Source organism: Lithobates pipiens, unplaced genomic scaffold (genome assembly GCF_037356315.1).
Source record: "Lithobates pipiens isolate NorthernLeopardFrog02 unplaced genomic scaffold, aLitPip1_a1.2 Scaffold_8, whole genome shotgun sequence".
Classification (NCBI taxonomy): Eukaryota; Metazoa; Chordata; class Amphibia; order Anura; family Ranidae; genus Lithobates; species Lithobates pipiens.
Window position 1 is genome coordinate 297,785,868 of NW_027507903.1, and position 27,989 is coordinate 297,813,856.

The 27,989-nt window shown below is 42.7% G+C and overlaps 1 protein-coding gene across 1 annotated transcript in view; it reads left to right on the forward strand.

Moving 5' to 3' along the window:
- Positions 1-27,989, forward strand: part of F12 (coagulation factor XII) — a 146,119-nt gene that overhangs the window by 71,714 nt on the left and 46,416 nt on the right. The window contains exons 6-9 of the mRNA XM_077472552.1: positions 5,394-5,525; positions 11,332-11,436; positions 11,544-11,718; positions 23,002-23,099. Coding sequence (XP_077328678.1) covers positions 5,394-5,525; positions 11,332-11,436; positions 11,544-11,718; positions 23,002-23,099 — 510 coding nt within the window. The remainder of the gene's footprint in view (positions 1-5,393; positions 5,526-11,331; positions 11,437-11,543; positions 11,719-23,001; positions 23,100-27,989) is intronic.

A 27,989-nucleotide genomic window follows, 5' to 3' on the forward strand; every position in this document is an offset into this window, starting at 1 on the left:
TTTCATCATCATCATCATTTTTATTTTTTTTGTATTCTGTTGTCCCTATCCGACGTATCATTTGCGTAAAGGACGAAGTGTGGGATGATCCGTGTCAAGCGCAGGAGCACGAATAAGTGCTGTAACTGTGAACGTAAAAATAAGACAACCTGTGGAAAAAGTGAAATGTGGCTGATCCCTCTGGGGCACGCCGAACCGAATCGATGCATCACGGATGCTACTGGATTCGAGTCGGAGCACGGTAAGTGACAGTGAAATGAAGTACGATTACCATGACAGAGGCACGAAATGGTCGTGTCGCCAGTGCGACTGACAACAAACCGGACTCTGGAGCATGTACTGAAATGTGGGAAATAAACCTGGGGCGGACTGGACTGAATCGGTGCGTGTTTAGGTGTGAGTGGATTCGAACCGGAGCGCGGAGCGTGACAGTGAAATGAAATTAACAACTTATGTCATGACAGAGGCCTAGATCGACCGGCCGCGAACTGCGACTGGAAACCGAACTGGTCTCTGGAGCATGCACTGAAATGAGGCTGAAAAAAAAACCTGGGGGGCGTCCAGACGAATCGACGCACAGGGATGCGACCAGATTCGAACTGAGCGCACTACGTGATAATGAAATGTTTCCTATGATAGAGATGCGAATCGGAGAGTACGCAAGACCTGCGACCATCAACGAGCGGGCTCTAGAGCATGTACTGAAATGAGGCCAACGCAACTGGGACACGCCGATCGAACCTGTGCGTTGTAAATGCGACTGGTTTCGATTTAGGACGTAATAAGTGATAGTGAAATGATTCCCATGACAGAGACCCGGATCGATAAGCCGAAGGCTACGACTAACAACGAGCGAGCTCTGGAGCATGTACCGAAATGAGGCCGAGCAACTTGGGGCACCCCGGGATGAATCGGCGCATTTGCGGATGCGACTGGATTCGAATCGGAGCGCAGTGTGTGACAGAAATGAGTGAAATGATAAAATTAAATGATCCAAGTGAGCCAGCCGTCACAGAGGCACGAATCATTGTGCCGTGTGATGCGACTGGCAACGATTTGTCTGTGGAACACGGTGATGAGGCAGACAATATAACAAGCTATGAAAATAGTGCAACATTTTTAGTTCAAGCAATTTCTACCGAAATGAGGCCCGTTGTCATGTATCAGATAAGACCAGAACTGTGTGGACTGCAACAGAGGAAACCCAAACGTGTATAAGTGAAATATGATTTATTAAAGAAAGTGAATAATATAAATACAACCACACAGTGCAATAAACCAACCAACAAAGACCCCCAAACAACAACAGACAGATATGTACAATAAATGGGAATGCAAGGACCGTAAACGGTAGGCAGGCCAGGGTCATACACAGAGGATCAGTAGATAAACAAGGGCAGTCCAGAATCAGAGTCACAAGCCAGGCCAATGTCATACATGGGGAGATCAGCAAATGGAGTAAGGAACACAGGACAGGGAGAGGATGGACGGATCAGACTGCAGGACAGGGATAATGGTAACAGGTGGGACAGGGTAGGGACCAGGACAGGGAAACAGGATCAGAACCACGGGTCACAGGTTCAGGGCACAGGAATAGGTTCAGAATCAGGATCGCCAGCAGCAGGTCAGGGCACAAGGAACAATACCAAGGCGAGGTGTGTGTGCACCTGCCGGGTATTTATAATGGCTGCTGTCAGTCATGTGACGCCTGACTGTAGAAGGCAATACCTGCTCCACACTGCCAGGATCCCTCCGCTGGTGGACACCAGTACTGCGGACCAAAGATTACATAATTCCAGCAGGAGACACCTGCTGGTGGATCGCAGTACTGCATGCCAAATGATTGATATTACCAGCGGAGGGAACCTTTCCTGACACCCGTGCAATGAAGGGGGCTGCGATAATAGTGCGTTTGAGTGACTAACGACCTGGTTTCACAACGAATGACTCGAGAGTTTAGTGTCGAGTTTTGGGTTTAAAGACACTCAATAGAAATGTTTTTAGTAAAGGAAGGTCACTCGAGACCCTTACCTGCGGCAGTCGAGCCAGAGACGTTTTACAAAAAACACAAACGGGAACGAAAACCACAAGACTTCTAGTAGAGAGACGTTATCCGAATGGCAACGAAACTCGAGCAGTCGGCCTAGTGACGTAGTATTACGCACAGGAAACCGACAAAGACCACAGGTGAGTGGGCTGGTTAAATACCCCCCGGGCTCCTCCCATAAATTCAGGCCACCATACTGGCCTTCTTACATATATATATAATATCCCTAGCCCTATGTGCTTTCATATCTGTCTTGTTTTTATATAATACGCTCCTCAAATGTGCTTTAAAATGCATGGCTTTCCCTTTTATGAACAAGAAAATAATGACGTTATGATGTTGGGCTGGTATAAAAATGCTATGGGGCTGGTATGAACTCCCAGTCCGGCCCTGAAAACTTCTGACTGTTGTGGAAGGTCCTGTTGACTGCTACCCATACAGCGTCCTCCTCCCACTGTGCTCATCTCTCACAGGAATGCTCATGTTCTGGGAGAATCTCGTAGAAGAATGCCTGACAGTTCCCACAACAGGCCCAAGGTGTTATACTCAGGGCTTTTTTTCAGCAGGAATGTGGGGGAATGCAGTTCCGCCACCTCCAGAACTTATTGGCAAGGGGTTCTGGGGTGTGCTGGAGGGTCTATTGATGCTGGTATCTATTTTTGCAGAAGAAGGGGGTCTATTATTTCTTGGGGATCTTCTGTTGCTCATTGGGAATCTATTGTTGCTGGGGGTTGGTCTTATGTTGCTTCGGGGTCAATCGTTGCTGGGAGGAAGGGGTCTTTGTTGCTGTCTGCTGGTGGGTCTATTGATGCTGGTTGCTGGGGAATCTGTTGTTGCTGGAGGGGTTCTATTTTTGCAGGGGGGTCTATTGTTGCTGGGGAGGTCTATTGTTTCTGGCGGGGATCTATTTTTGCTGGGGATGGGTCCTATGTTGCAGGGAGTCAATTGTTTACTGATGCTGGCTGTTGGGGGTCCATTGTTGCTGGGGTGTATCTATTGTTGCTAGATCTATTTTACTGCCTTTCTTGTTATCATTAACAAATTCCATACAAAATACTTAGCACCACAAAATGATACTTGGCTCTGTGTTCTCTAAAAGAGGTGGTACTGGGAGGTGGGTAAGTGGTGGAACCAAGGAACGGTGCTCACATGTGGGTAGGGGGTGGAGTCAAGGGCTTACTCAGAAGGGAGGAGTTCCTGCACCTATTCTCTGAGAAAAAAAGCCCTGGTTATACTCACTGACAACTCTCCCCAACTGAACAGACAGGAATCAGCATCTTAGCCACTCCTGTGGCAGATGGCAAATCCCTTTCAGGGGGTCACATGCAGCCCAATATCCACCATGACCCCTTGTAATGCAGGAAGGTGAATTGATGCTTAGCCAGCTCAGCAACTGGATTCCTTTCAGCATACATGGCTACATGTGACTGGTCAGCAGATGATTTACCCTGCCTCCTGGTACCACTCCAACCAGGGAGGCCAACACATCAGACAGTGGCATGCCCTATCCTGTACCAAGTCCACTCACAAACCAAGGGAAGAGCTTTACTAAAAGGGAACCTAACCCATACTTACAAGCACATCATTGAAAATGTTTTTTTTTCCCCTTACTGTTTTAACATAGAGAAAGGGGAAGATTTTTATTAAGTCTTCTGTCTTACTACAGTGAGAACATGTCAACTATATGCTAAACGTACATTATACACTTTTCGTTTTCTTAATTCACTATCAGATATGGTCATAGTAATTAGTAATTTTTGATAAGCCAGCAAAAGAAAGGTGGGTTTGATTTCAAGTGGAACAAAATATAGGCATGCATTCATTTAACCTTCTAAGTAGGGCCTGAGGAGCAAGATACATGGTAAGAACAGGACAATTACTACTGTTACCAAATACAAGAGCTAAGAAGGCTAAACGGAAGTAACAACAGAAAAATCTATCAGTTGGGATTGACAACTGGTAATTCTGGCAAGAGTGATAAAGAGTTGGTAGTAATAATAACAGATAAATACCATTTTTCCACTGACCGTTGGGAACCTTGGTTACATACATAGTGAACATTTCTGCTAAAACTAATTTTGGCTTTCATTGTGGACCTGATTACAACTCTGAATTACCTAAAACAACTGACAAGGCTTGTTATGTGGGGCCTCGCATATCTCCATAAATAGGACTTGTCATACACTATTTCTATTACAAGGGATGTTTACATTCCTTGTAATAGGAATAAAAGTGATAAAAAAAATGTAAAGAGATAGTGTAAAAATAAAAAAATAAAGGTAAAATAAACAATAAAAAAAAAAACACCCCCGTCCCCGCGTGCTCCTGCACAGAAGTGACCGCCTACCTAAGCCAAGCTCACATATGTAAACAGTGTTCAAATCACACATGAAGTATCGCTGCATGCGTTAGAGCAAGAGCAACAATTTTAGCCCAAGAACTCCTCAGTAACTCTTAACTTGTAACCTGTAAAAAAAATATAAACTGTTGCCTATGGAGATTTTTAAGTACCAAAGTTTGGCGGCATTCCATGAGTGTGCGCAATTTTAAGGCGTGACATATTAGGTATCTATTTACTCGGCGTAACATCACCTGTCACATTATGCAAAGAATTGGGCTAACTTTACTGTTTTGTTTTTTTAAAAGCATTTGACATAAAAAGACCCTAGAGCCAAAAAAACATATATAATGTTTCGGGGTTTTGAGTAATTTTCTAGCAAAAATAAGATTTTTACATGTAGGAGAGTAGTGCCAGAATAGGCCCAGTATGGAAGTGGTTAAATAGGTGAATTTAAGGTAAGGCTCACCAAAAGGAATATTTTTCTTATATACTCTGATAAACTATCCAGCAGATCTCCTCCCTGATAGGAACCCATTCAACGATTCCACTCTGATGGGAAAGTATTTGCCTTGGCTAAGCTCACGTTTAAATGCTCATGTCTTGAAGGAAACATGTACCAAATAAATATGAAAGCTGCAATTTCTGGCTTCTTCTGCAAATGTTTTGACTTCAATACTTTTTGAGTGATTACCTAGGAACAAGCTGCAAGCCAGTGGATCAACTTGACTGCCAGACACTCAGCATTTTTAAAAGGAGAGGTCCACATCAGCATAGGATTCCTTTTCCAAAGATAGACCTCAAAGCCTAGGCTAACTTAAGCTTTTCTTTAGCAGATTTTTTAATAAATAAAGTAACTTTAAATAAATAAAAAAAAAATGTTAGACATTTGAGCAAAACACACATAATATATTATTATATCTAAGCTATACATGCCTGCTGCCTCTGTGCCAGAACTTGAATAGAAGAATGATACACTTGTATTTTTCTGTTTCTCTTTACCTATAGACAAATGCTTTGATGAAACATTGCAACAGTACTTTGAACACCAAGATAAGTGGCTAAGATACAAACCCCCCATCTTGGAAGAATGCACCTGTGGCGAGAAGAGGACTGTTTGTAAAACAACAACAGGCAAACGTGAGTTGGAAGTGCACACATTAGCATGCTTTGTCCTTGTTTTCCATGATGCCATCATTGTAAATTTTGAAAAAAAGTTGAGAAGATGCATTTCAAACAGAAGCTATTGCAGGATTACCTGACAATAGGTGGGCGTGGTGGAGGGGGCATTGTGACACACATATACCTTTTTTATACACTAACGTCTTGCAAAGGATGATGTATAAATATGTGAAGGGAAGGAAACATGCTTGGTGTGTTGTAGGACACATCATACTTACATGTACGTTGGATGGCAAATCTTCATTAAAAGTACAGGCTGTAGGATCTATTATCTGGAAAGACCAGCATTAACACAGCAACGTTTGTTTTTTTTTTTTTTTTGGGTCTTGTCTCACGCATGTGCTAGAGGCCCAAGGACTTTAAAGTGGTTGTAAACCCTTACAAACCACTTTGACCTACAGGTAAGCCTAGATTAAGGCTTACCTGTAGGTCCAAGAAATATCTCCTAAACCTATACGGTTTAGGAGATATTTGCCCGAAGACAGGCACCGCTGTCTACAGCGCATGCGCCGTAGACAGCAGCGCGCAGGCGCACTGAGCTAGGCATTTCCAACAACGGAGCTGCCACGCGTGTCGGCTCCCGTGCGCATGCGCGGGAGTGACGTCATCGCGGCTCTGCCGAATGACAGCGGCGGAGCTGCGAGACCCCACCGAAAAGATTGATGCGCCGGACTACAGGGGACAGCGGTGACATCGCTGGCTCCTGTGTCAGGTAACTGACACATAATGGGCTACTATGCGATGCATAGTAGTCCATTATGCTTTGCCTTTGCAGGGAATGAAAGAGGAAGTAAACCCATCAGGGTTTACTTCCTCTTTAAACATGATCACCTGCTAAACAGCTGCATAGGGGTCTGGATCTGGTGTCATCTAATTAGATCCAGAGCCCCCCGTGAATAAAATAACACACTAGATCAGGGATGTGCAATTAGTGGACCCCCAGCTGTTGCAAAACTACAAGTCCCATCATGCCTCTGGCTCTGGGTGTCATGTTTGTGGTTGTCAGAGTCTTGCTATACCTCATGGGTCTTGTAGTTCTGCACCAGCTGGAGGTCCGCCAATTGCATATCCCTGCCCTAGATAGCAGGATAATTTTTCAATCACATGGTATGGTTCTTGGTATATAGTGGGGGTAAAAAATAAGCTGGACACCGGTCACTTTAGTCTTTTTATTGTTGAACTAAGTACTACAAGAGAGCATTTAGGCATGCAGGATACCTGATCATGGCACAAAAATAGGACAGTTAACATACCTACCAACTTTTTAATTTGAGAATTAGGGACATTTGAGGCAGATAGTAACCTGCGTTCTGCATAGCACCCTTCAGCAAAAAGTGAGTGTGGCCAAACATGATACTGGAAGGAGCTTAAGGGCTGTGGTTAAACAAAACCTGGGCTTCCATGTACCTATAAAATAAGCTTTGATTGCTGTGCCACAAGCTGGAGTCTCAGGGATACATATAAACTTCAACACAATCATTTAAAAAATACTTCCAATACATCTGGTTTTGTATATACTGAAAATAGATAGACAGAGAGATTAAAATAGAGGATCGTGAAGGATCTGAGGAACCATGGGATGGATCCAAAGAATAATTTCCTCAGTACACGTAGCACATAGTAGCAAATGATGGTCATGGTCAAGTTGCACCTAACAGTGGGAGTGACTTAAAGTGGATGTAAACCCTCACATACACACAGTGAAGTGAACATCCTCAGATGATACACAGGGATGAAACAAATCTCCCTACATAAATTTTACTTGTATATCTTCTGTCTTCATCTGTATATATCCTTTAGAAAGTGTTCGTTGTTACAGATTTTCTCTTACAGTTCAACTGCAGTGAAGCCTGGGTATACAGTCGAGCAGAGAGCCGGTGCAAGGATTTTTTTCTACTTAAGCGAAGGTGCACCAACTCCTGCCACCTCTTCCCCTCCATAATGCAAACCCCCACTCCCATATAGCATACACTTTATTTGCCTGCTGATGCTACATCAACAATGTTACCATGCATTCAGTCATGAATGTAATGCAGTGTACATCGCTTTGCATTACACTTTTTCCTTGATGGCTGGGGTAACTGTCAAAGTCGCTTCCAGTTCAGGAACAAGAAGGGGAGGAGAGTGGATGTGTGCAGTGTTGCCAACCCACCAAAGTAATTTTACTGATAGTATGCTCAAAATTTACAAACAGCACTTTTTTACTGGCAAAAATCATTACATTTACTGACAGAGCCCCATTCAAAAAAACAAAATGGCTGTTTTAGTGCAATATTTTTTCACTATCAATATTTAAGCTACAAAGTGTAAAGGAAAAATCTGAGGAAGTTGATGTAAGAGATGATTCTGCGGTCTCTGGTGTAAAGGGAAACTGTGATGTAAGGACGTTTCTGGTCACCACAGCCCCCTCCTTACACAAGAGTCCATAGAGCTCCCCCATACAACACAGTCCACAGAGAATGTGGACATGACACATGTGAGGTCAGAGTCTGCGGATATGGCACATAGGAGGTCAGATGGGAGGTCAGAGTCTGCGGACATGGCACATAGTAGGTCAGATGGGAGGTCAGAGTCTGCGGACATGGCACATAGGAGGTCAGAGTCTGTGGACATGGCACATAGGAGGTCGGATGGGAGGTCAGAGTCTGCTGACATGGCACATAGGAGGTCAGAGTCTGTGGACATGGCAGATAGGAGGTCAGAGTCTGCAGACATGGCACATAGGAGGTCAGAGCCTGCGGACATGGCACATAGGAGGTCAGATGGGAGGTCAGAGTCTGCCGACCCCGAGACTGTGCTGCGCCGCCTGCCTGTGTCAGTTTACTGAGCTGCTTAAAGATGAAAGAAGGGCTGGCACCAGCATTAGAACTTCTTGGGAAACCACTGACTTCGGCACCCTCCCTCTCCTGGTGTCCTCACTCTGGCTGTTTTATGCTGGTTGCATACAGTCTAAACAGCTGACTGGAGGACAGGCAGACACCCCCTTTTCTCATAGGTAGAGACTTTCATCTCTGTTCGTTGAATAGATCAGGGCACTGCTAATCCATTTATAGCATCCTCCCCAACACAAAACTCTGGCTGCTTTTATCATATGTGTCAGAGAACTTATTAGGCTGATAACAGAAGAACGGAACAGGAGACAGCTAGGGAACTTAGTGCTTTGAAGAGAGGTAAGAAAACGCTCCAGATATATGTGCCCTGCTCAAATTTCATGAATTGGGTTTATATCCACTTTAACCACTTCAGCCCCAGAAGATTTGGCTGCTCAATGACCAGGCCATTTTTTCCGATACAGCACTGCATCGCTTTAACTGAAAGTTGCTCGACATTGTCGTGCAACATTGTACCCAAACAAAATTCTTTTTTTCCCACAAACAGAGCTTTCTTTTGGTGATATTTGATCATCTCTGCAGTTTTTTTTTGTGCTATACTGTAAACAAAAAAAAGTGAATATTTTGGAATAAAAAAAACACTATTTTGTACTTTTTGCTATAATAAATATCCACATTTTTTTTTAAGAAAGGCAAATTTTTTCCTCAGTTTAGGCTGATATGTATTATTCTTCATATTTTTGGTAATAAAAATCGCCACAAGCATATATTGATTGGTTTGCGCAAAAGTTATAGCATCTACAAAATAGGGGAAAGATATATGGCATTTTTTTTTTTTTACTAGTAATGGCAGTGATCAGCGATTTTTATTGGGACTGTGACATTATGGCGGACAGATCGGACACTTTTGGCACATTTTTGGGACCACTGGCATTTATACAGCAATCAGTGCTATAAAATGCACTGATTACTGTGTAAATTTCACTGGCAGGGGAGGGGTTAACACTAGGGGGCGATCAAGGGGTTAATTGTGTGTCCTAAGGAGTGATTCTAACTGTGGGAGGATCGTTGTTCATACTTAGTATGAACAACAGATCGCTCTCCTCACCCCTGACAGTACGTAGATCTGTCTGTTTACATTGACAGATCTCCGTTGTGTTTCTGTGTGGAGCAATCGCGGGTGCCCAGCGGCAGTACAACTGTAGCGGCTGGTCAGGAAGGGGTTAAAGAGGAATTAAACAGAAGCTGAGCCTAGTTGCTATATACAGTGCAGGATTGCTTGAACAAATGAGCTTCAGAATTAAATATCTCAAATGTCAGAAATATGCAATATAACACTTGGGGCTCATTCACAAGAGTGGTTGTAGGGGTGGTAAAACCGTGGCGCAACCACAGGGCTTTACCACCTCACCACCACCTTACCACTTTAGCTCCAGAAGCAGCAGCCAGGGTTGTACATATGCTGCAGCCACAAAGCTGTGCTCCCCTGATGCATTGGCGGGCACTACTACCCACCGGAGCCGAGTCAATCAAAGTGAATAGGGACGCTCTGCAAAGCATAACTTTTTTAAATCGTACCAAGCTGCCATTAACAATTACTGGCACCTGCGTGCATCTCAGAAACGCAGAATGGTTGCGTGCAGTGCGAGAAATGCACACAGAATGCCCCTTTCCTGCACTGTGTTCCAACGTAAATCAACCTTTAGGGAGAGAGATTTGAAAAAGGAAAGGATCGCTGTTATTTGGAAGGAAGGATCACTATGATATATGGAAGAAAGGAAAAAGGGATTACTATGGTACATGGAAGACAGGAAGGAAGGATCACTATATTATGTGGAAGAAAGGATTAGATGGAAGGAAGAGAGAGAGGGGAGAGTTCAGTCAAAGGTTGTGTTCACTAGCCTGAGGTTGGCTGGTCTCCAGAGGCACAGGCAGCGACATCAGGAGCACTGCTTTAAAATTCCCACCCCCACACAATCCCTTGACAGGCACAGGGGGGCATGGGGAGGAGGTGGAGCAGACCTACCCTCCCTCTTCTTCCATTCTGTAGGCACTAAAGTGGGCAGGCGTGCTGGCGGGCAGGTGAGCGCGGGGGGGGGGGGGGGGCTGTGCTGGCTGTTAGTCTCAGCCTTGTCAGCTGCAGCGTGACGTAGCGCAGCACATCATTGACCTGACAGATTGATTAGTGGAGTCAAATGCCAAAATTGGTTCTGCCACTGGGTTTCACTGCAAGATTCAGCCCAGATTTGTGGGACATCAGGATTTACTTGAAATCTCGGGATGGTTGACCCTCTGATAGTAGTCAAAGATAGGTTGATTTGTAGGTAATAAAGATTGATTGATAGGTTGATTTGTAGGTAGGGAGATTTGTTTCATCCCTGCTGGACAGCCTTCGCAGCTGCAGAGTGACGTAGCGCAGCACAGCAATGTCCAGCAGTAGCTTCTACCCAACTTCTCTGCAACACTATTCAGCAAGAATGTGTACACTATGGCAGAGTAGTTAAAGAGGAAGTAAACCCTGATGGCTTTACTTCCTCTTTTTCTCCCTGCAAAGGTAAAGCATAATGGACTACTATGCATCGCATAGTAGCCCTTTATATGTCACTTACCTGACACAGGAGCCAGCTGTCACTGTCACTGTCTTTTAGTAAATATCTCCTAAACCATGTAGGTTTAGAAGATATTTCTTGGACCTACAGGTAAGCCTTAATCTAGGCTTACCTGTAGGTCAAAGTGGTTTGTAAGGGTTTACAACCACTTTAATAGTGGTCTATTGCTGGTATACTGCAACAGTGATCTACTGCTGGAGGGAGGCGCTAGACAGAGATACAACACCTCTGTCCGAGCCTCTCGCGACTTGTGATGTCACTGCATTCCTGATGTAAACACCATGCAAAAATGTATTTTATATGTTTTTTTCTCTGCTCTTATAGACTGCTCTGACAACCCATGTCTCCATGGAGGACACTGCATTCAAAGCAAACATAGCAAGGTGTGCGGCTGTAGCAAGGGGTACATGGGACCTCACTGTGAAATAAGTAAGTATTAACTATAATTTACATATCAATAAGGCAAAGACTGACAGCCCAATAACAACTTAACCATGTTTCTACATGTTTATCTAATATTTATCTTGGTCTTGTAGATAAAAAGGAAAACTGTTTATCTGGAAATGGCACCACCTATAGAGGAACTGAAAAGGTCACTATGACAGGCACACCATGTTTAAACTGGGAATCTGACATCATTCAACATGAGGTTTCTATGTACAGTGGACCTAAGGCAAAGAAACATGGTATAGGTCCTCATTCATTCTGCAGGTGAGACATCAAGATAATGTACAACCTGATGCTTAGAGAAACAATGACATGTTACAAGGCAGGAATGGTAAATCTGTGTCAGAAGGCAGACGTTTCATGGATCACTCTTAAAAAAAACGATCTATACACAAAAAGTGAAGATTTACTGCCTTATAGGCAATGTTTAAATGGGTTCATTGTGACTAAGCAGTAACCCAAAAAGCTACCCTTTTTATGGAATTCTTCCTAAAAAGCGGCAGTGTACTTCTCGATATATGACATTTTCTAGGAACTTCTGTGCCTCAAAGCTGGACATCTGCAATTTTTTACTACGCCCTTGTTGTACTGACTTGTCCCAATAAGCACAAGCATGCTTGAACTTTAAAGCGGAACATCTCTCTCTCTCAAAGAACACTGAATAGGTTTTTTAAAATTTTTTCAGTTACTTCCTGGTTTCCAGGCCTAGGGAAATGATGTCATACATCCTATGAGTCTCCAGGAGAGGAGGAGGAGCTTTCTAAGCTAAACACGTCCTCCTGCCTGCATGCCTAAACTAAGGGCAGATGGATTACAAGGAGTAAATGCTACACGAATCATCTGCCCTTACTCAGGATGGCCACGGTCAAAAATATTCTTCACAGTGATTTTTCCGCAAAATAAAGCAAGGAGACTGCATGGATGGGCAAGTTTGCACTGAATATTAAAATGTTATTAAATAGCATTTTTGGTTTATAGTACTTAGATGCAGTGAAGTTCGGCTTTAACAAGTCATTTGTAGACATTGTTAGGCAGGCCAAAAATTTGGCTATTTTCTTTTCTGCAACCACAGGTTGCAGGAAGGACAATTGCTCAATTCTCCCATAAACATAGTGCTAATGGGGGGGTTCTTCCCGCGGGCTATTGTATTCTCCCAGTGGAGGGGTGGGGGAAACCATCCCTGCCGGGAGGACACCGTGATTTTTGCTAGTGGCTATGGCTGCTGGCAATAATAACATGCTGAAAATGCAAAATGCAGGTTGTACCTATGTCGATGGATGGATGGACTTGGGTACATTCAACCTGCTCATAGATGGTTAGAATCTTGACCGGTCCCTGCCCAATTGGCTGAGATTCGAAGCATCTATGTCTAGCGTTAGTATGATCTGAGTGTTACATTTTACCTTTAGATTCATGCATTTTTGATAAAACATAAAGGACTTGATTTACTAAAGGCAAATAGACTATGCACGTTTGAAAGCGCAGTTGTACTCTGTAAGTTCAGTTGCTCCAGAGCTTAGTAAATGCGGTAAAGCCTCACTGCACTGTCTCTTTTAGATGGTAAACAGCAGCCAACACAGCAAAAGGACAATTGCAAACAACGTGAGTTAAAAGTGCAGCGCTAATGTACAATATTACAATGAACTAAAATTGAATATTGTGTAATGAACAATATATGTGAAGAGCTTGAATAATGAAAACAATGCTCATGAAAAAACCATAAAGGGACATAACACACAGTACATAAAGCAATAGTGCAAATATATTGTGTACTAAAAAGTGAATGTGATATCCACAGAAAGACAATCAAACATATGAATGAATCCAAGTCCATAAATGAATTATCATGACATTATTGTGACTCCAAAAGGGGAATATATATAGAGGTTGCAAGTAGATGATCCACCACCAATTCGTTGAAGGCTTACCGGAGGGCTTGGATTCAGACAGGCGTACGCCTAATGAGTCAAACGAGCTTATGGTGTAACACACCAAGGAATGCAGGCATCCATATAAACAACCTCTGGCTGGCGGTCAGATATTCCTATGATCTTTTACAAAGGCTCGTCAGATTAATAACCCCCCAAATGGTCAGACGAGGAGCAGGATGAATATACTCTCCTGTATGGTATGGTTAAAAAGGAAAAAGATAAAGGTCCACTAGTGTAATTCCATTAAGAAAAAGGAACACTCACATTTGTGAAGATAAAAAAGCTCTTTGTTAAAATGTGATGCAATGGCATCAGCAGAGCCCCCCCAAAATGCTTTGTCTAATGAGACATCATCTGGGGTGCTGGTCCGCTGCAGTCATTGCGTTTAAATACAGTAATGTGCCCCCCATAAGGAGATACAGCCCTGTGGTGTTTTCTCATTGGCAATTGTGTGTAATCATGCTTACTTCCTGTTGTGGCCAAGATGGCGCGGGAGTGTGCGGTTCAAGCCGCGGTTTGAAAGACTGAATGGCTTAAGACCGCGGCGGAAATTGCACAACCATGCAATCAGAGCACACCGCTCAACGTCATGTCAAACCAAGCCTCACTGTCAGATGCCGGGAAGGAGGGTCAAGCCTCATTTTCAAAGGAAAGCCTAACCTCGTGTGAGGCAGTGATAACAGCAAATGGACCCACCCCCATATGAACTGGGAGCTTTCAATAGACCATCCCTGTGCCGCCAACCTCAAACATTAAGGATAAACGCAGGTATAGCCTCTATGGAAACCCATGTCGTTGGAACCAGTATCGGCAACATCATATTATGCTGGTTAAACAACATGGTGACAATGATCAAATATTATATTAAGATAGAATAACTGTAAATAAAAACAAAAACTAAAAATTACAAATAGAGGAATGTTGAGAAATAGGTCAGTGTATTATTATAATTTGACATACATGGGGTCAATAGTATACAGACATATTGTAACCATAAAAATATATGAAAAATTTGTATATCAGATGAGCATATGTATATGTGCCTAAAAATTCCAAAAACTACCTACAGAAAAATTGTTAATCTAGGTTCTATTAATGAAGGCATTAATGTCCCACTCTACATTCATCCCGAATGGAGAGTGGGACGGTAACTCAAAAATCCAGTACATCTGGAGACGTGAGGCATATCCTCCCAAGGAAGGATATGCCTATCAATAATGAAAAACTCTGTGCCTTTATGGTCACGATTATGGTATTGTCTATAATGCCTAGGTACACTATGCTTAGTGTCTCCAATTTAAATTTTAGCAATATGTTAGTTTTCTTGTGAATGTGCGAATCATTCGACCAACATACTGTTTGCCACAAAGGCAGGTTATCAAATAGACAACGTGCCTGGTGGCACATGTACAGAATTGCTTGATAGGGTACACATGATTAGTGACATTTGATTTAAACTCCATAATTTTACGTCTACCTCGTGTGTTATGTGGACAAAATACTGCACTGTTTGCATGGGTAATACCCCGACTAAATTATGAAAAAAAGACAGACGGACGGACAGGTGGATTGGTAATATTGGGGGCAATTTTACTTTGCAAATAGGGAGCACCCCTAAAAATAATCTTGGCCTGTTCTGGCAATAGAGAGCCCAAAATACGGTCACTCTTTTTTTTTTTTTCTGCCACATCAGGGAACTTCGTCCGAGAGACTTGGATCAGCTTATCCGTTCATTTTGGTCCCTTCTCTTATTCACATCACGTGGCATTTATCATTGCTTTTTAAAAAAAATATATAATTTAATTAACCAGTCTCTTTAAAATTACAATACATCGTAACCCTCCAGGTTCTTACAGTATATTAACCACTTCAATACCGGGCACTTAAACACCTTCCTGCCCAGACCAATTTTGAGCTGTCGCACTTTGAATGACAATTGCGCGGTCATGCTACACTGTACCCAAATGAAATTTTTATCATTTTTTCCCCACAAATAGAGCTTTCTTTTGGTGGTATTTCATCACCTCTGCGGTTTTTATTTTTTGCTAAACAAATAAAAAAATACCGAAAATTTGGAAAAAAAAATGTTTTTTTTGTTTCAGTTTCAAAACTTTGTAAATAAGTAAATTTTCTCCTTCACTGATGGGCACTGATGGGGATACACTGATGGGCAATGATAAGGCAGCACTGATGGGCACCGATGAGGTGGCACCAATGAAGTGGCACTGATGAGGTGGCATTGATGGACACTGATATGTGGCACTGATAGGCGGCACTGATGGGCACTGATAGGCGGCACTGATGGGTGGCACTGATGGGCGACACGGATGGGCACTGATAGGTGGCATAAATTGGCACTGATAGCTGGCATGGGTGGGCATGGATGGGCGGCATGGATGGGCATGGATAGGCGGCAAAGGTGGGTATGGGTAGTCGGCACAGGTGGGCATGGGTAGGCGGCACAGGTGGGCATGGGTAGGCGGCACAGGTGGGAATGGATGGGCACTGATAGGTGGCATGGATGGGCACTGATAGGCGGCACGGATGGGAACTGATAGGCGGCATTGTATAATAATATACTGTACTAATGGATGCCAATCAGTGCCAAACAATAATGCATGCCAATCAGTGATGCCCATTGTGGGCACTGATTGGCATCCATTATGGGCACTGATTGGCATCCATTGTGGCACTGACTGGAATCCCTGGTGGTCTAGGGTGGCATACCTTATCCTGGGCATCCCTGGTGGTCTGGTGGCATCCCTGGTGGTCCAGTGTGGGCATCCTCGGGGGGGCTGTGCTGATAATCGATCAGCACAGGCCCCCCCTGTCAGAGGAGCAGCCGATCAGCTCTCCTCTACTCGCGTCTGACAGACGCGAGTGAGGAAAAGCCGATCACCGGCTCTTCCTATTTACACTGTGATCAGCCGTCATTGGACACGGCTGATCACGTGGTAAAGAGTCTCCGTCGGAGACTCTTTACCGAGATCGTAGTTGCCGGGTGTCAGACTGACACCCCGCAACAACGATCGCCGCGATGCGCTCCCCCGGGGGCGCGCAGCGGCTCATAATCCTGATCACGTCATATGACGTCTGATCAGGATTATGAAACCACTTTGCCACCGTCAATTTGTAATAGGGCGGGCGGCAAGTGGTTAAACCTAAGGACTAGTACTACCTCTCGGTTATATCAATGTCTTTTCTTCACCCTACCTCCCCCCTTCCCTCCTCCTTCCCAACCTCTGTGAATAGAATCTCTCCTCCTTTCTCCCTTTACACTGATGTAAATCTATCTCCTCAATCCTTCTACATAGCTCCAAGTTTTTTTAAATTCTCTCCAAGACTCACATTTTTCTTTTAAACCCACGCTATTTTCCTCCATTTCATTTCTCAAACATTCAATCTATATGTTTCTACGACTTCGTCTATCCACTCCCATACAGGCATACCCCACATTTAAGTACACAATGGGGTTTATTTACTAAAGCTGGAAAGTGAAAAATCAGGCTCACTTCTGCATAGAAACCAATGAGCTTCAAGGTTTTATTACTAAAGCTTAATTGAACAAGCTAGGGTTAGAAGCTCATTGGTTTCTATGCAGAAGGGAGCCTGATTTTGCACTTTCCAGCTTTAGTAAATAAACCCCATTGCGTACTTAAATGTGGGGTATGCCTGTATTAATGGGCTTTCTATTTCTTGCCACTTTTTGGGTATGAGCCTCTTTGTTGCATTTAATAGGTGCGGTCACTCTTGAGAATATTCCAATGCCTGCTGACAATGGCTTTAATCTATCTATGTTGTACTGAGTTTTGTATGACTAAATTCATATGTCAAAGTCATACAAAAATGAATTTTTTTAGACCTTGAAATTGAGATCAGTGCACGTTAATTTAAATTCCAAACCTATTTTAAACCAACTGACGATAATGATTATATCCCTATAGATAGTTGCCATCACAGATCATGTCTTCGTTCTGCAAGGAAATGTAAAAAAACAGCATTTTTGCCTGCACATGATTGGCTGATGGAAGGCAGCAGAGCTCTCCCTCATTTATTAAGTTCTGGAGCAACAGCACTTGCAAAGAGCAACTGAACTTTCAAAAGTGTACAGTCTATTTGCCTTTAGTAAATCAACCCCAATGTTTCAGTATTAGTGCAGTATTAACTGAACCTGGACCCTGCATAAAGTCGAACGTACAGTGTATTTCCAAGTCTAAAAGAAAAAATTCCTGACATTTCACAATGCCACAGTATCATTTCCCAGAAGAACTCCAACCAAAGCCATAAATGAGCTCCAGTCAGTGACTTTGTTTACACTGAGATGATGTCATCAGTCTTCTGCAAGCAGGAGGTAGAATTGTCTTAGTCTCCTTTCCCCCATTGATCAGACTGCAATATTGTAACTTTGTAGCCATTTACAAGGTGTGGTGGCTGCAAGAGCTGATCTATGTTAAAAATGCATTAACGCGGCCAAGAACTGCACAAGCACCAGGATAAACATGACACTGTCTCTGAGCAAGCATCTCAGTCCAATAAGTGGATGGTGACTCTGGATGATGCCTGAACAAAATGGCTTTGTCCTTCTGGACAGAAAACCAGGTAAAGACATTCCCCACACCCTTGAGTGCTGCTCACTAGGTTGAATATCTTCATCTCTGATCCAGAAATCTTCCGTATGTGGCCCTGCTCAGAGGTGAACAGGCTTTCTCCCAAAAACAGCTGTTTTGTCCTTCATGTAGCAGACAGTGTGGCCATATTCATTCCTAGCAGACAACATACTTTGTGCATTATGAAGGCTTTTTGATTTAAATTAATGGGTAGGTGGAACGCATGTGCAGTGCAAAGAACCCATTCTTGGGAGAAAACGCATTTGGTTCTGAGCTGAGCTGCAAAACAAAGATCGCTGAAGGTATTTGTCTTAGTGGGCAATACTCAGGGAGGTGAGTGGAATTTATAAAATGACAACTGTACAAAGGTCCCATGCAGCCCCAAAACTCAAGGAAATTTAATATGCAAATATCACATTGAAGAACCTCCTACATGTTACTATTGGCTTTTAAAGATTTAGTAGCAAGGTCTGCGAGGCAGGAAGGAGTGGGCTGAGGCTGGCCTTTCCTTCCTTAGGTCAATATTCCAGGAGGAGATTGAGGCCGGGTTCACACCGCTGCGATGCGGGAACGCCGTGAATCTGCAGCGTTTTCCCGCATCGCACACCTCCCGCCGGCAGTTCACACTGCCCTATGCGGACGGCTGGGAGTGTCAATGTTATGTTAATGACACCCCCAGATCCGTCCGCATATCGCAGTGCGATCTGCCGACTCGCACAGGAATCGGATCGCATGGTGTCAACCCCCATGCGATCCGATTCTGTTGCGGACCAAAAAAAGGGTCCCGTGCGAGTTTGCTGCGGGAGCGCTGCGAATTCAGCCATACTATCTGTATGGCTGAACTCGCATCGCTACGGAGATCGGATGTGATTTGCGGTGCGAATCACATCCGGATCTCCCCCCGCAGCAGTGTGAACCCAGCCTTAAGGGAATATGCTGGTTCCAGGGAACACCTGCATTTCATTAATTTGGGTAATTTACATTGTTTGTCCTAAAAAGAATAATTGAAAATGTTGAAAGGGACCCATTTACAAATACATATTTAAAAAGTCAGTTAATTGAATATCTTATAGCACTGATGACTAAAAACCTATTTACTCATTTCATTAAAGCAGCTGCATATTTTATAGATGTATTTAGGCTTTTTCCTTGTTGTCAGCACCAGAGTCTGTTCATTACCATTATCCTCCATGGGAATGGATTTCTATGGGCATTGTAAAAAGGCATGACTAGGGGACGTGCTTATTTGTGAGGCTCTTCTATAACCACTTATACTTCTACAACTACTCTATATTACTTATCTACCAAATGACCAGACGACACGTTATCCTCTTTGGAGTCAAATGGCCATAGCAGCCCATTTTTTATTACAAACATATGAAAAAATACAAAAATAATCTGAAACATAACTTAAATGCATATAAATACATTTTCAACAAAACATTATAAACCAAATATATATACATCCAGCATTAACCCATTTTTTGATCTAGAGGTCTTTGAAGGTAAATTATAATTTTAACCCACCAGTTGTATCGGTAAACCATAAACAGGCCCCCCGCCGTTTAATTACGCAAGCTCAGGGACAAACCAGCAACTTCCTTCCAGATACAACCTCCTCCATTCCATTATTAACATTTTAAGGGAGAAAAAAGGACACCCATACCTCCATCTGTGCCCAACCCCCTTAAACCTTCATTATTTTTTCCAGCACCACCTTCAAAGGCCCCATAGACCTAACGCTGCTACGACAACTAATTCCCCCTAACCTACCCAAATAACTAAAAATGAAGCAAACCGCCACCCCGAAAACAAGAAAAAACACACCCCGCATACCACTACACCTTGACTCACTGAAAATCACAAGTAGGGAGGGAGGGTGGGAAAAAACTCTCCTCCTGCTTCCTATTCCTCGGCGCGAACTGAAACTCTGCGCGCCGACTCCGCCCCCTTCTCGCGTCATCCCCCCCGCTCAAGGGCCCGCCTCCTATTCATATTTTCTTTCACCCAGCCGATCCTCACAGCCCTGCCCTCGTCATGTCGGCCCTCCCCCTAATTTTAGTGTCCGGGCCATTTCTTTTAGTGAAAGTTGAAAATAATTATTTGTACGTGGTTTTATGAAATAATAATTTTGTAATTGCTGGCATAAATCAGGACATAGCATGATTTTCCTTAAGCAATAACAGCATTTTCTAAACTAGGCTAACCTATGCATTGCATGGAAGGTACAGTAAATAGATCATAATAGAAGCCTGCCCGTGTAGCGAATATAATACCAGTTATCGGGTAGTTAAACATTTCTGCTCATGGTCACGCTTCTGCTCTGGTTTTTTGGTGTGAACAAGCTCTGTACATCCTAAATATTACAAATAAGCGTATGCAAAAAAAGGTCTGTGCTAATATTATTATTCCTGTACAGTATGACAAAAGCATTAAAGAAATGAGAAGCAAGGGACAGTCTGCCAGGAACTAAAATTTGACCAATCCTTAGCCTATATATCTTTTTCACAAATAAAACAGTATATCAATCATGCCGAGAGGGTGGACAACATATACCATATGTTACAGCCTATCTGGCATTTAGTATTAAAGGCATGCTATTGCTAAATGCTGTTGTGGTTGTTCACTTATTGACACAAAATCAAAGGTACTTGGTCTATAGAGCAGACACGTGCGTAGATTGCAGTAGTGTAGCTCTCTTTTACCACATTCCCTATAGTCTGCGATCTGGTGATCAAAAAAAATCTCTGTGATGTAGGAGAGCCGTTCTCAGTTAGGACTAGTGTTGATGAGTTTTTGTTTGCATCAGAGTTGTTTCTCTCCCCATAAACATCAATGGAAATGTAAAACCAGCTTGAAGCAGGTTGATGCAGCAAAGAAAGAGGCCAAATGCAAGTCAGAGGGAGGTCAGCTGCAGGCCAAATGCACCTGCCAATGAATCATGAAGGATCTCAGAAGCATTTAAAACTAGTGTCAAATGCAATCTGAATTCACCGTTATACACTTTGCATTTGCTCATTGAGTCCTCACCACTGGCTCCTTGCTGTATCACGTACAGAAGGACTAACGTAGAGGACTATTAGTGCTAGGAAGTTTTTCAATACTGCCAAGCAAATTCAGACCCCTCCTGGAAGTTTAAATAGGACAGGTGATGAAGTACATAGGGAGAGAGGAATGTACATAACACAGGCAACCTTGGGAGGTACTTACCGAAACATGGCTGTAGCGGACAGTGATCTCAGATTATGGTAAATAGTTTTTACCCAAGTTCCTACACTTATTCTATCTAGCGACATCATTTACATTTATCTGTATGAATGAAAACCCTTAGACCTTTTTCTTTTTTCCATTTGCCATTCCGAAGAAGTTCCTGCAAGGAAGCAGAAAAGATGAGATATACGGTACATCCTATCTATGGCTAACTATCTCCAGATGATGAATGCATGAAAATGAGAACACCGAATGATTATTTTCTCACTTCAAGATCCCTCCCATAACTATTTCAAAAGGACATTTCCTTATGTTTGTTTAAATTTTTTGCCTCCAGGCTGCCCCTTGCCTTCTTTTTTGCAGAGGCAAGAATGAAACCCAGCTCCTGCTGCCTCCTGGGATATCCTTTTTGCATATTCCAGGAAGCTGCAGGAGTAGGGACACACAGCAGCTGAAGGGCAGACATAGCTGTACACCATTGGGGGCCAGAAGAGGCAGCCCATGCAAAATAGGTAAATGGGATATAAAAAAATACACGGGGGGGGGTAAAGTTACTTGTTATTGCTTAATACTATCATAGAATAGTCTATAAGGTTTGAAGCACAACTCCAATTTATAGTAAATTTTAAAATTCCATTGCCTAGTCCACCACTTCAGCCCTGGAAGATTTGGCTGTTGAATGACCAGGCAATTGTTTGCGATTCTCCACTGCATCGCTTTAACTGACAATTGTGCAGTCATGCGATGCTGTATCCAAACAAAATTGACGTCCTTTTTTTCTTCATAAATAGAGCTTTCTTTTGGTGGTATTTGTTCATCTCTGTGGTTTTTATTTTTTGCGCTATAAACAAAAAAACAGTGACAATTTTGAAAAAACACAATATTTTGTACTTTTTGCTATAATAAATACCCCCATTTATTTTTTTTGAAAAGCTATTTTTTTCTCAGTTTAGGCCGATATGTATTCTTCTACATATTTTTGGTAATAAAAATTGCAATAAGTGTATATTGATTGGTTTGCTCAAAAGTTATAGCGTCTACAAAATAGGGGATAGATGTATAGCATTTTTTAAATTTTTTTTTTTACTAGTAATGGTGGCGATCTGGGTTTTTTTTTATCATGACTGTGACATTATGACAGAATCATCGGACAATTTTGACACATTTTTGGGACCATTGGCATTTATACAGCGATTAGTGCTATAAAAATGCATTGATTACTGTAAAAATGTCACTGGCAGTGAAGGGGGTAACACTAGGGGGTGATCAAGGGGTTAATTCCCTGCTACGTGTTCTAACTGAAGGGGGGATGGGACTTGCTAGGGGAAGAGATAGATCAGTGTTCATACTTTGTATGAACACACAATCTGTTTCTTCTCCCCTCAGAGAACTGGGATCTCTGTGTTTACGGTTTACGGTTCTTGGCGTGTCATGAGCGCACGCCTCTAGTGGCCACACGAGGAAGTACCATAACATGACGGTGATTGTCGCAGCAGTGCCATGTTGCCGCAGTACAACTTCCTTTGAAGAATTTTGTAGCTCCTCCTGCCACCCTGGGCTCTCAGTGCTTGTGTGTGGGTGCTTGGAGGAGGTTGTTGATACATTGTGAGCTTTGTTCCAAATCTGTGGTTGGGCTTTATCCTATTACTTATCTAGGTGGCTGAAGCAGCATCCACAAAGTAATGACCAGACATCATGCATTTATTTGCAGCAGTTTCAAAAAGCAACCAAATAATTATATTGGGGTGCTATGGAATATTCCACTTTATGCATCACCAGCAATCTGTTGTCATTTACAGGAGCCCAGATGGAGATGCACAGCCGTGGTGCTTCATACAGAAGGATGGAATCCTCACTTGGGAACACTGTGATATTCCTCATTGCCACCGGCCTACAGGTACACTAGAACCAACAGGAAGAAGCCTTCTGGCGATAGATAAGGAGTTAACACAATCATATAATGGATAGAAATTCCCAAATGCCTGCCCCTTTAGCATGGTATCCATCTAAGCTTGCATGTGTAACCATAACATTTTACATTTATTTTAATATTTATTACACTTTTGGACCAGTTTACCCGATTTCCCCACATCACAGATTGTACCTTGTTTCAGACCAAATGTAAATATGATCCAGAAATGCATGGAGTCTAAACTAGCCTTTCTCAAACTTTTTTCACCAGAGGAACCCTTGTAAAAAAAAAAATAGATCTCGAGGAAGCCCCAAAATAATTATCTGATCTAGAGCTCACAGTACATTGGTGTTATGTATTCAGTGAGTAGATATAATAATAAATTACAGAATAAAAAACTAAAATGTACCCCATGTGAAACATGGAATTGCTTCGGTGCTCAGTGAAAACACAAAATGTTCTTTGGTGCACAGTAACAACACTAGATTTGCTTTGGAGCACAGTGACAACATCTACATTTCTTTGGTGCACAGTGACAACACTACATTTGCTTTGGTGCACAAAGACATTATTACATTTGCTGTGGATCTTAGTAACAACACTACATTTGCTGTGGAGCACATTGAAAATACCAGATTTTTTTGTAGAGTACAGTGAATTAAATAAATTTGCTTTGGTGCACAGTGACAAATGAAAATTTCATTTTTACCTTTCAAGCAGTGTGTTGAATTGACAAATTTCAGTGACACATGCAGCCCTCAGCTTTTCTAAAGGGTCACATTTCAATGTTAAATTATCTTCAAAGAGATGCAAACTCTGCAAGCCATGACACACATTTGCACTTTACCATGAGAGCTGAGCCACTTCTCTCATCCTGCACTGCTGGCTCACAATGGGGACGTCATGTGCCATATCTCAGAGCTCTGTTGGGCTGATATCAATTCTCTTGGTGGTACACAGCACAGTAGCTTTCACTTTCTGATCCAAAAACACAACAAGAAGTGACAGAAATCTTTCCAGAGCCAGTGAAGATCTTGTATTTAACAGTATTCTCCAGAACAGGTGCCTCCATTGGAAGTCCCCCCCCCCCCCCCCCACACTTTTCCCCCTAGCCACTTTACCCACCTCTGTTCTTGCCCTTTGGGAAGTTTGGGGTATTCACATTTACCTTTGCATGTTTCAACACCTCCTTTTGGACCATCTATTATAAAAATAAACAAAACACATTAACATTTATAGAAAAGCCCCATATTTTGGCAGTAAGGTGGCACTGAATATCTTGGATCCTCCAAGGAGAATTCATACCTTTTTGGAAAAAGTTTTGCTTGTGGGGGATGTAGGGGTTGTAGACCTGAACCTGAAAAGAATAAAAAACCTTTTTTATCAGGAGGACATTTCATGTGCCACTATACTTGTTATATCTGCTCTGCGATGCCCCTGTGGGTTTGAGTATATAGGATAACTAAGAGACCCCCTTATAAAATCTATTTCTGAATATATTCATAATATCCAGTTAGGGCATAAAAATCATAGCGTCTCCCTACATTATAGAGAGGTCCACAACATATGCCAGCAGCCTGTCATTTTGGGGCATTGAGTTTGTGAGACCCCATTGGAGGAGGATAACTAGGATGAGAAGCATCTTTCAAAAAGAAACTAGATGGATTTTCACCATGAATATTTTACACGGTGGGGTTTTAACATTGAGCTGGATATTAACTGCTTTATTAGTGATTCTTGAATTGGTATTAATAGGTATTTGGGGCCTGTTTTGTCTTATAGATTTTTACTTTTTTTAAATACTTGTTATTTCTTATTATTCCATTTTAATATTTCCTAAGTACTGTGCTATATATATATATATATATATATATATATATATATATATATATACATATACATACAGTGCCTTGCATAAGTATTCACCCCCTTGGCATTTTTTGTGTTTTGTTGCCTCACAACCTGGAATTAACATGGATTGTTTGAGGATTTGCATCATTTAATTTACAGAACATGCCCACGACTTTGAAGATTTTTTTTATTTTTATTGTGTAGCAAACAACAAATAGGACAAAATAACAGAAAAAGTCAATGTGCATAACTATTCACACCCTTAGGTCTGGGCTTTGACTAGGACATTCCACTACATTTACATGTTTCCTTTTAAACCACTCAAGTGTTGCTTTAGCAGTGTGTTCAGGGTCATTGTCCTGCTGGAAGGTGAACCTCTGTCCTAGCCTCAAATCACACACAGAGTGGTACAGGTTTTGCTCAAGAATAATCCTGTATTTAGCACCATACATCTTTCCCTCAACTCTGACCACTTTCCCAGTCCCAACTACTGAAAAACATCCCCACAGCATGATGCTGCCACCAACATGTTTCACTGTGTGTTCTTTGGGTGATGTCATGTGTTGAGTTTTGCGCCAGACATAGCATTTTCTTTGATGGCCAAAAAGTTCAATTTTAGTCAGACCAGAGCACCTTCCTCCATACATTTTGGGAGTCTCCCACATGCCTTTTCACAAACTCAAAACGTGCCATTTTGTTTTTTGCTGAAAGTAATGTCTTTTTTCTGGCCATTCTGCCATAAAGCCCAACTCTGTGGAGCATATGGCTTGTTTTCGTCCTATGTACAGATACTCCAGTCTCTGCTGCGGAACTCTGCATCTCCTCCAGGGTTACCTTAGGTCTCTGTGCTGCCTCTCTGATTACTGCCCTCCTTGCCCGGTCTGTGAGTTTTGGTGTGCGGCCATCTTTTGGCAGGTTTGCTATTATGCCATGTTCTTCCCATTTGATTATGATAGATTTGATGGTGCTCCTAGGGATCATCAAAGATTTGGATATTTTTTTATAACCAAACCCTGACTTGTACTTCTCAGCAACATTGTCCCTTACTTGTTTGGAGAGTTCCGTGGTCTTCATGGCAGTGTTTGGTTAGTTGTGCCTCTTTCTTAGGTGTTGCAGCCTCTGGGGCCTTTCAAAAAGGTGTGTATATGTAATGACAGAATATGTGACACTTAGATTGCACAAAGGTGGACATAATTTCACTAATTATGTGATTTCCTAAGGTAATTGGTTGCACCAGAGCTTTTTATGGGCTTCATAACAAAGGGGGTGAATGCATAAGCACGTGCCAATTATCTTTTTTTTTTTTCTGAAAAATAATTTTATGTATATATTTTTCTAATTTTACTTCACCAACTCAGATTATTGTGTTCTGATCCATCACATATAATTCAGATTAAAAAAAAAACATTGAACTCATTGAACTAAAGGCTGTAATGTAACAAATTAGGTAAAAAGCCAAGGGGGGTGAATACTTTTGTAAGACACTGTGTGTATATATATATATATATATATATATATATATATATATATATATATATTATAAATTATTGGGAAACAAAACCCAAATAGGAGAGGAAATGGGACATTAACAGTGCAATATTTTAGTTAGCAAAGAAAAGAGAATATAAGTATAAAAATGTTTTAAATTTTATTATAACAACAATTCAGATAAAACCAAAAACAGCCTTATAATTTTACAAGGATGTTACATATAACTTGCGGTCCAGGTAATGATTCAGTTGGGGTACTTGTAATTTGCTTATCCCGACATGTTTCGCTATCGCTTCATCAGGGGATATACAAGCTAGCAGAATAATAATAACAAAATAACATAAGAATCAGGTTTAAATACAAAAATACATTCCAAAATAAATTATATAAATTTATTTATATATATATATATATATATATATATATATATATATATATATATATATATATATATATATATATATATATATATATATACATACACATAAAGGGATATGACTAGGGCTTTAGATAGAAAGGTGTGCTTACCCCCACTTCACCAACCTATCTCCTGCAGGAAAAATCATCCAGGTATTATAAAGGGTGCAACGGCAGCGAACCCAACAGCCAGATAATGCAGCAGGGGAGCACAGACGATGGTCCGTTCTGGTGCAGCCCACAATGTCCGCGGCCCCCTACTGCCCCTGGCATGCTGGCGTCCGAGACCAGCCCTACCAGGCACCTTGTCGGCTCTCTTCAACCCGCCCACCCCGTCCCTGGAGCTGTGACCCCCCCGTGCTAAACCCTGCCCCCCACCGCGCGTGCCCCCCATGTCGGAGACCCCAGGCCGAGGATCCCCTCCTCTTGCCTCTCCCCCATGGTATCAGGACCCAGAGCCCCCCGCACGTTCCCCCCCCCCCCTTCTCCGGGTTCCGGCCCGGCCCAGAGCCGGCGCCATGTGGCTGCGAGGCCCCGCCCCCCTCCGATCGGCGGTGTAACGACCGCCTGGACCAGGGAGAGCCAGGCACTTTCCGCTTCGCCGGAGGGTCCTCCCCGGGCTCCGACAGTCACGAGGTGGCCGAGGTGTAGGCCCAGGGGAAAAACGCGCCGGAGGCCGAGACCTCCGCGCACGCAGCGGCGCCTCACCTGCATCGCCGACATCCTCCGCGCCGTCCTCCAGGTCCCCGACTCGGTCCTGCAGCCACTCCGCTCCGCGCACCTCCGCCACCCGTCGCAGCCACTCGAAGATCCCGTCCAGGTCGGTCATTACAGAGGAGCAGCAAAAAAAACTGCCTCCTCTGTGTCTCGCTGGGATCCGAATGATCCCTTAGGCTCCACCCCTCCCTTTTATATTGCTCCTCCCCTTTACCAAACTTCTTCCTTCAAACTTTCCTCAGCTCCACCTATCCACATTAACCCTGTGAGTCCCTCAGTCACCCTGTCATGCCCAGCACTCCTTAGTCCTTTCACTCCTTAATCCGTGCTTCTCTGGAGCAATGCTTTCTGTTGTCAACAGGTTAGTATCAATAGTGTCTTTGGGTTAATGATGCTTAC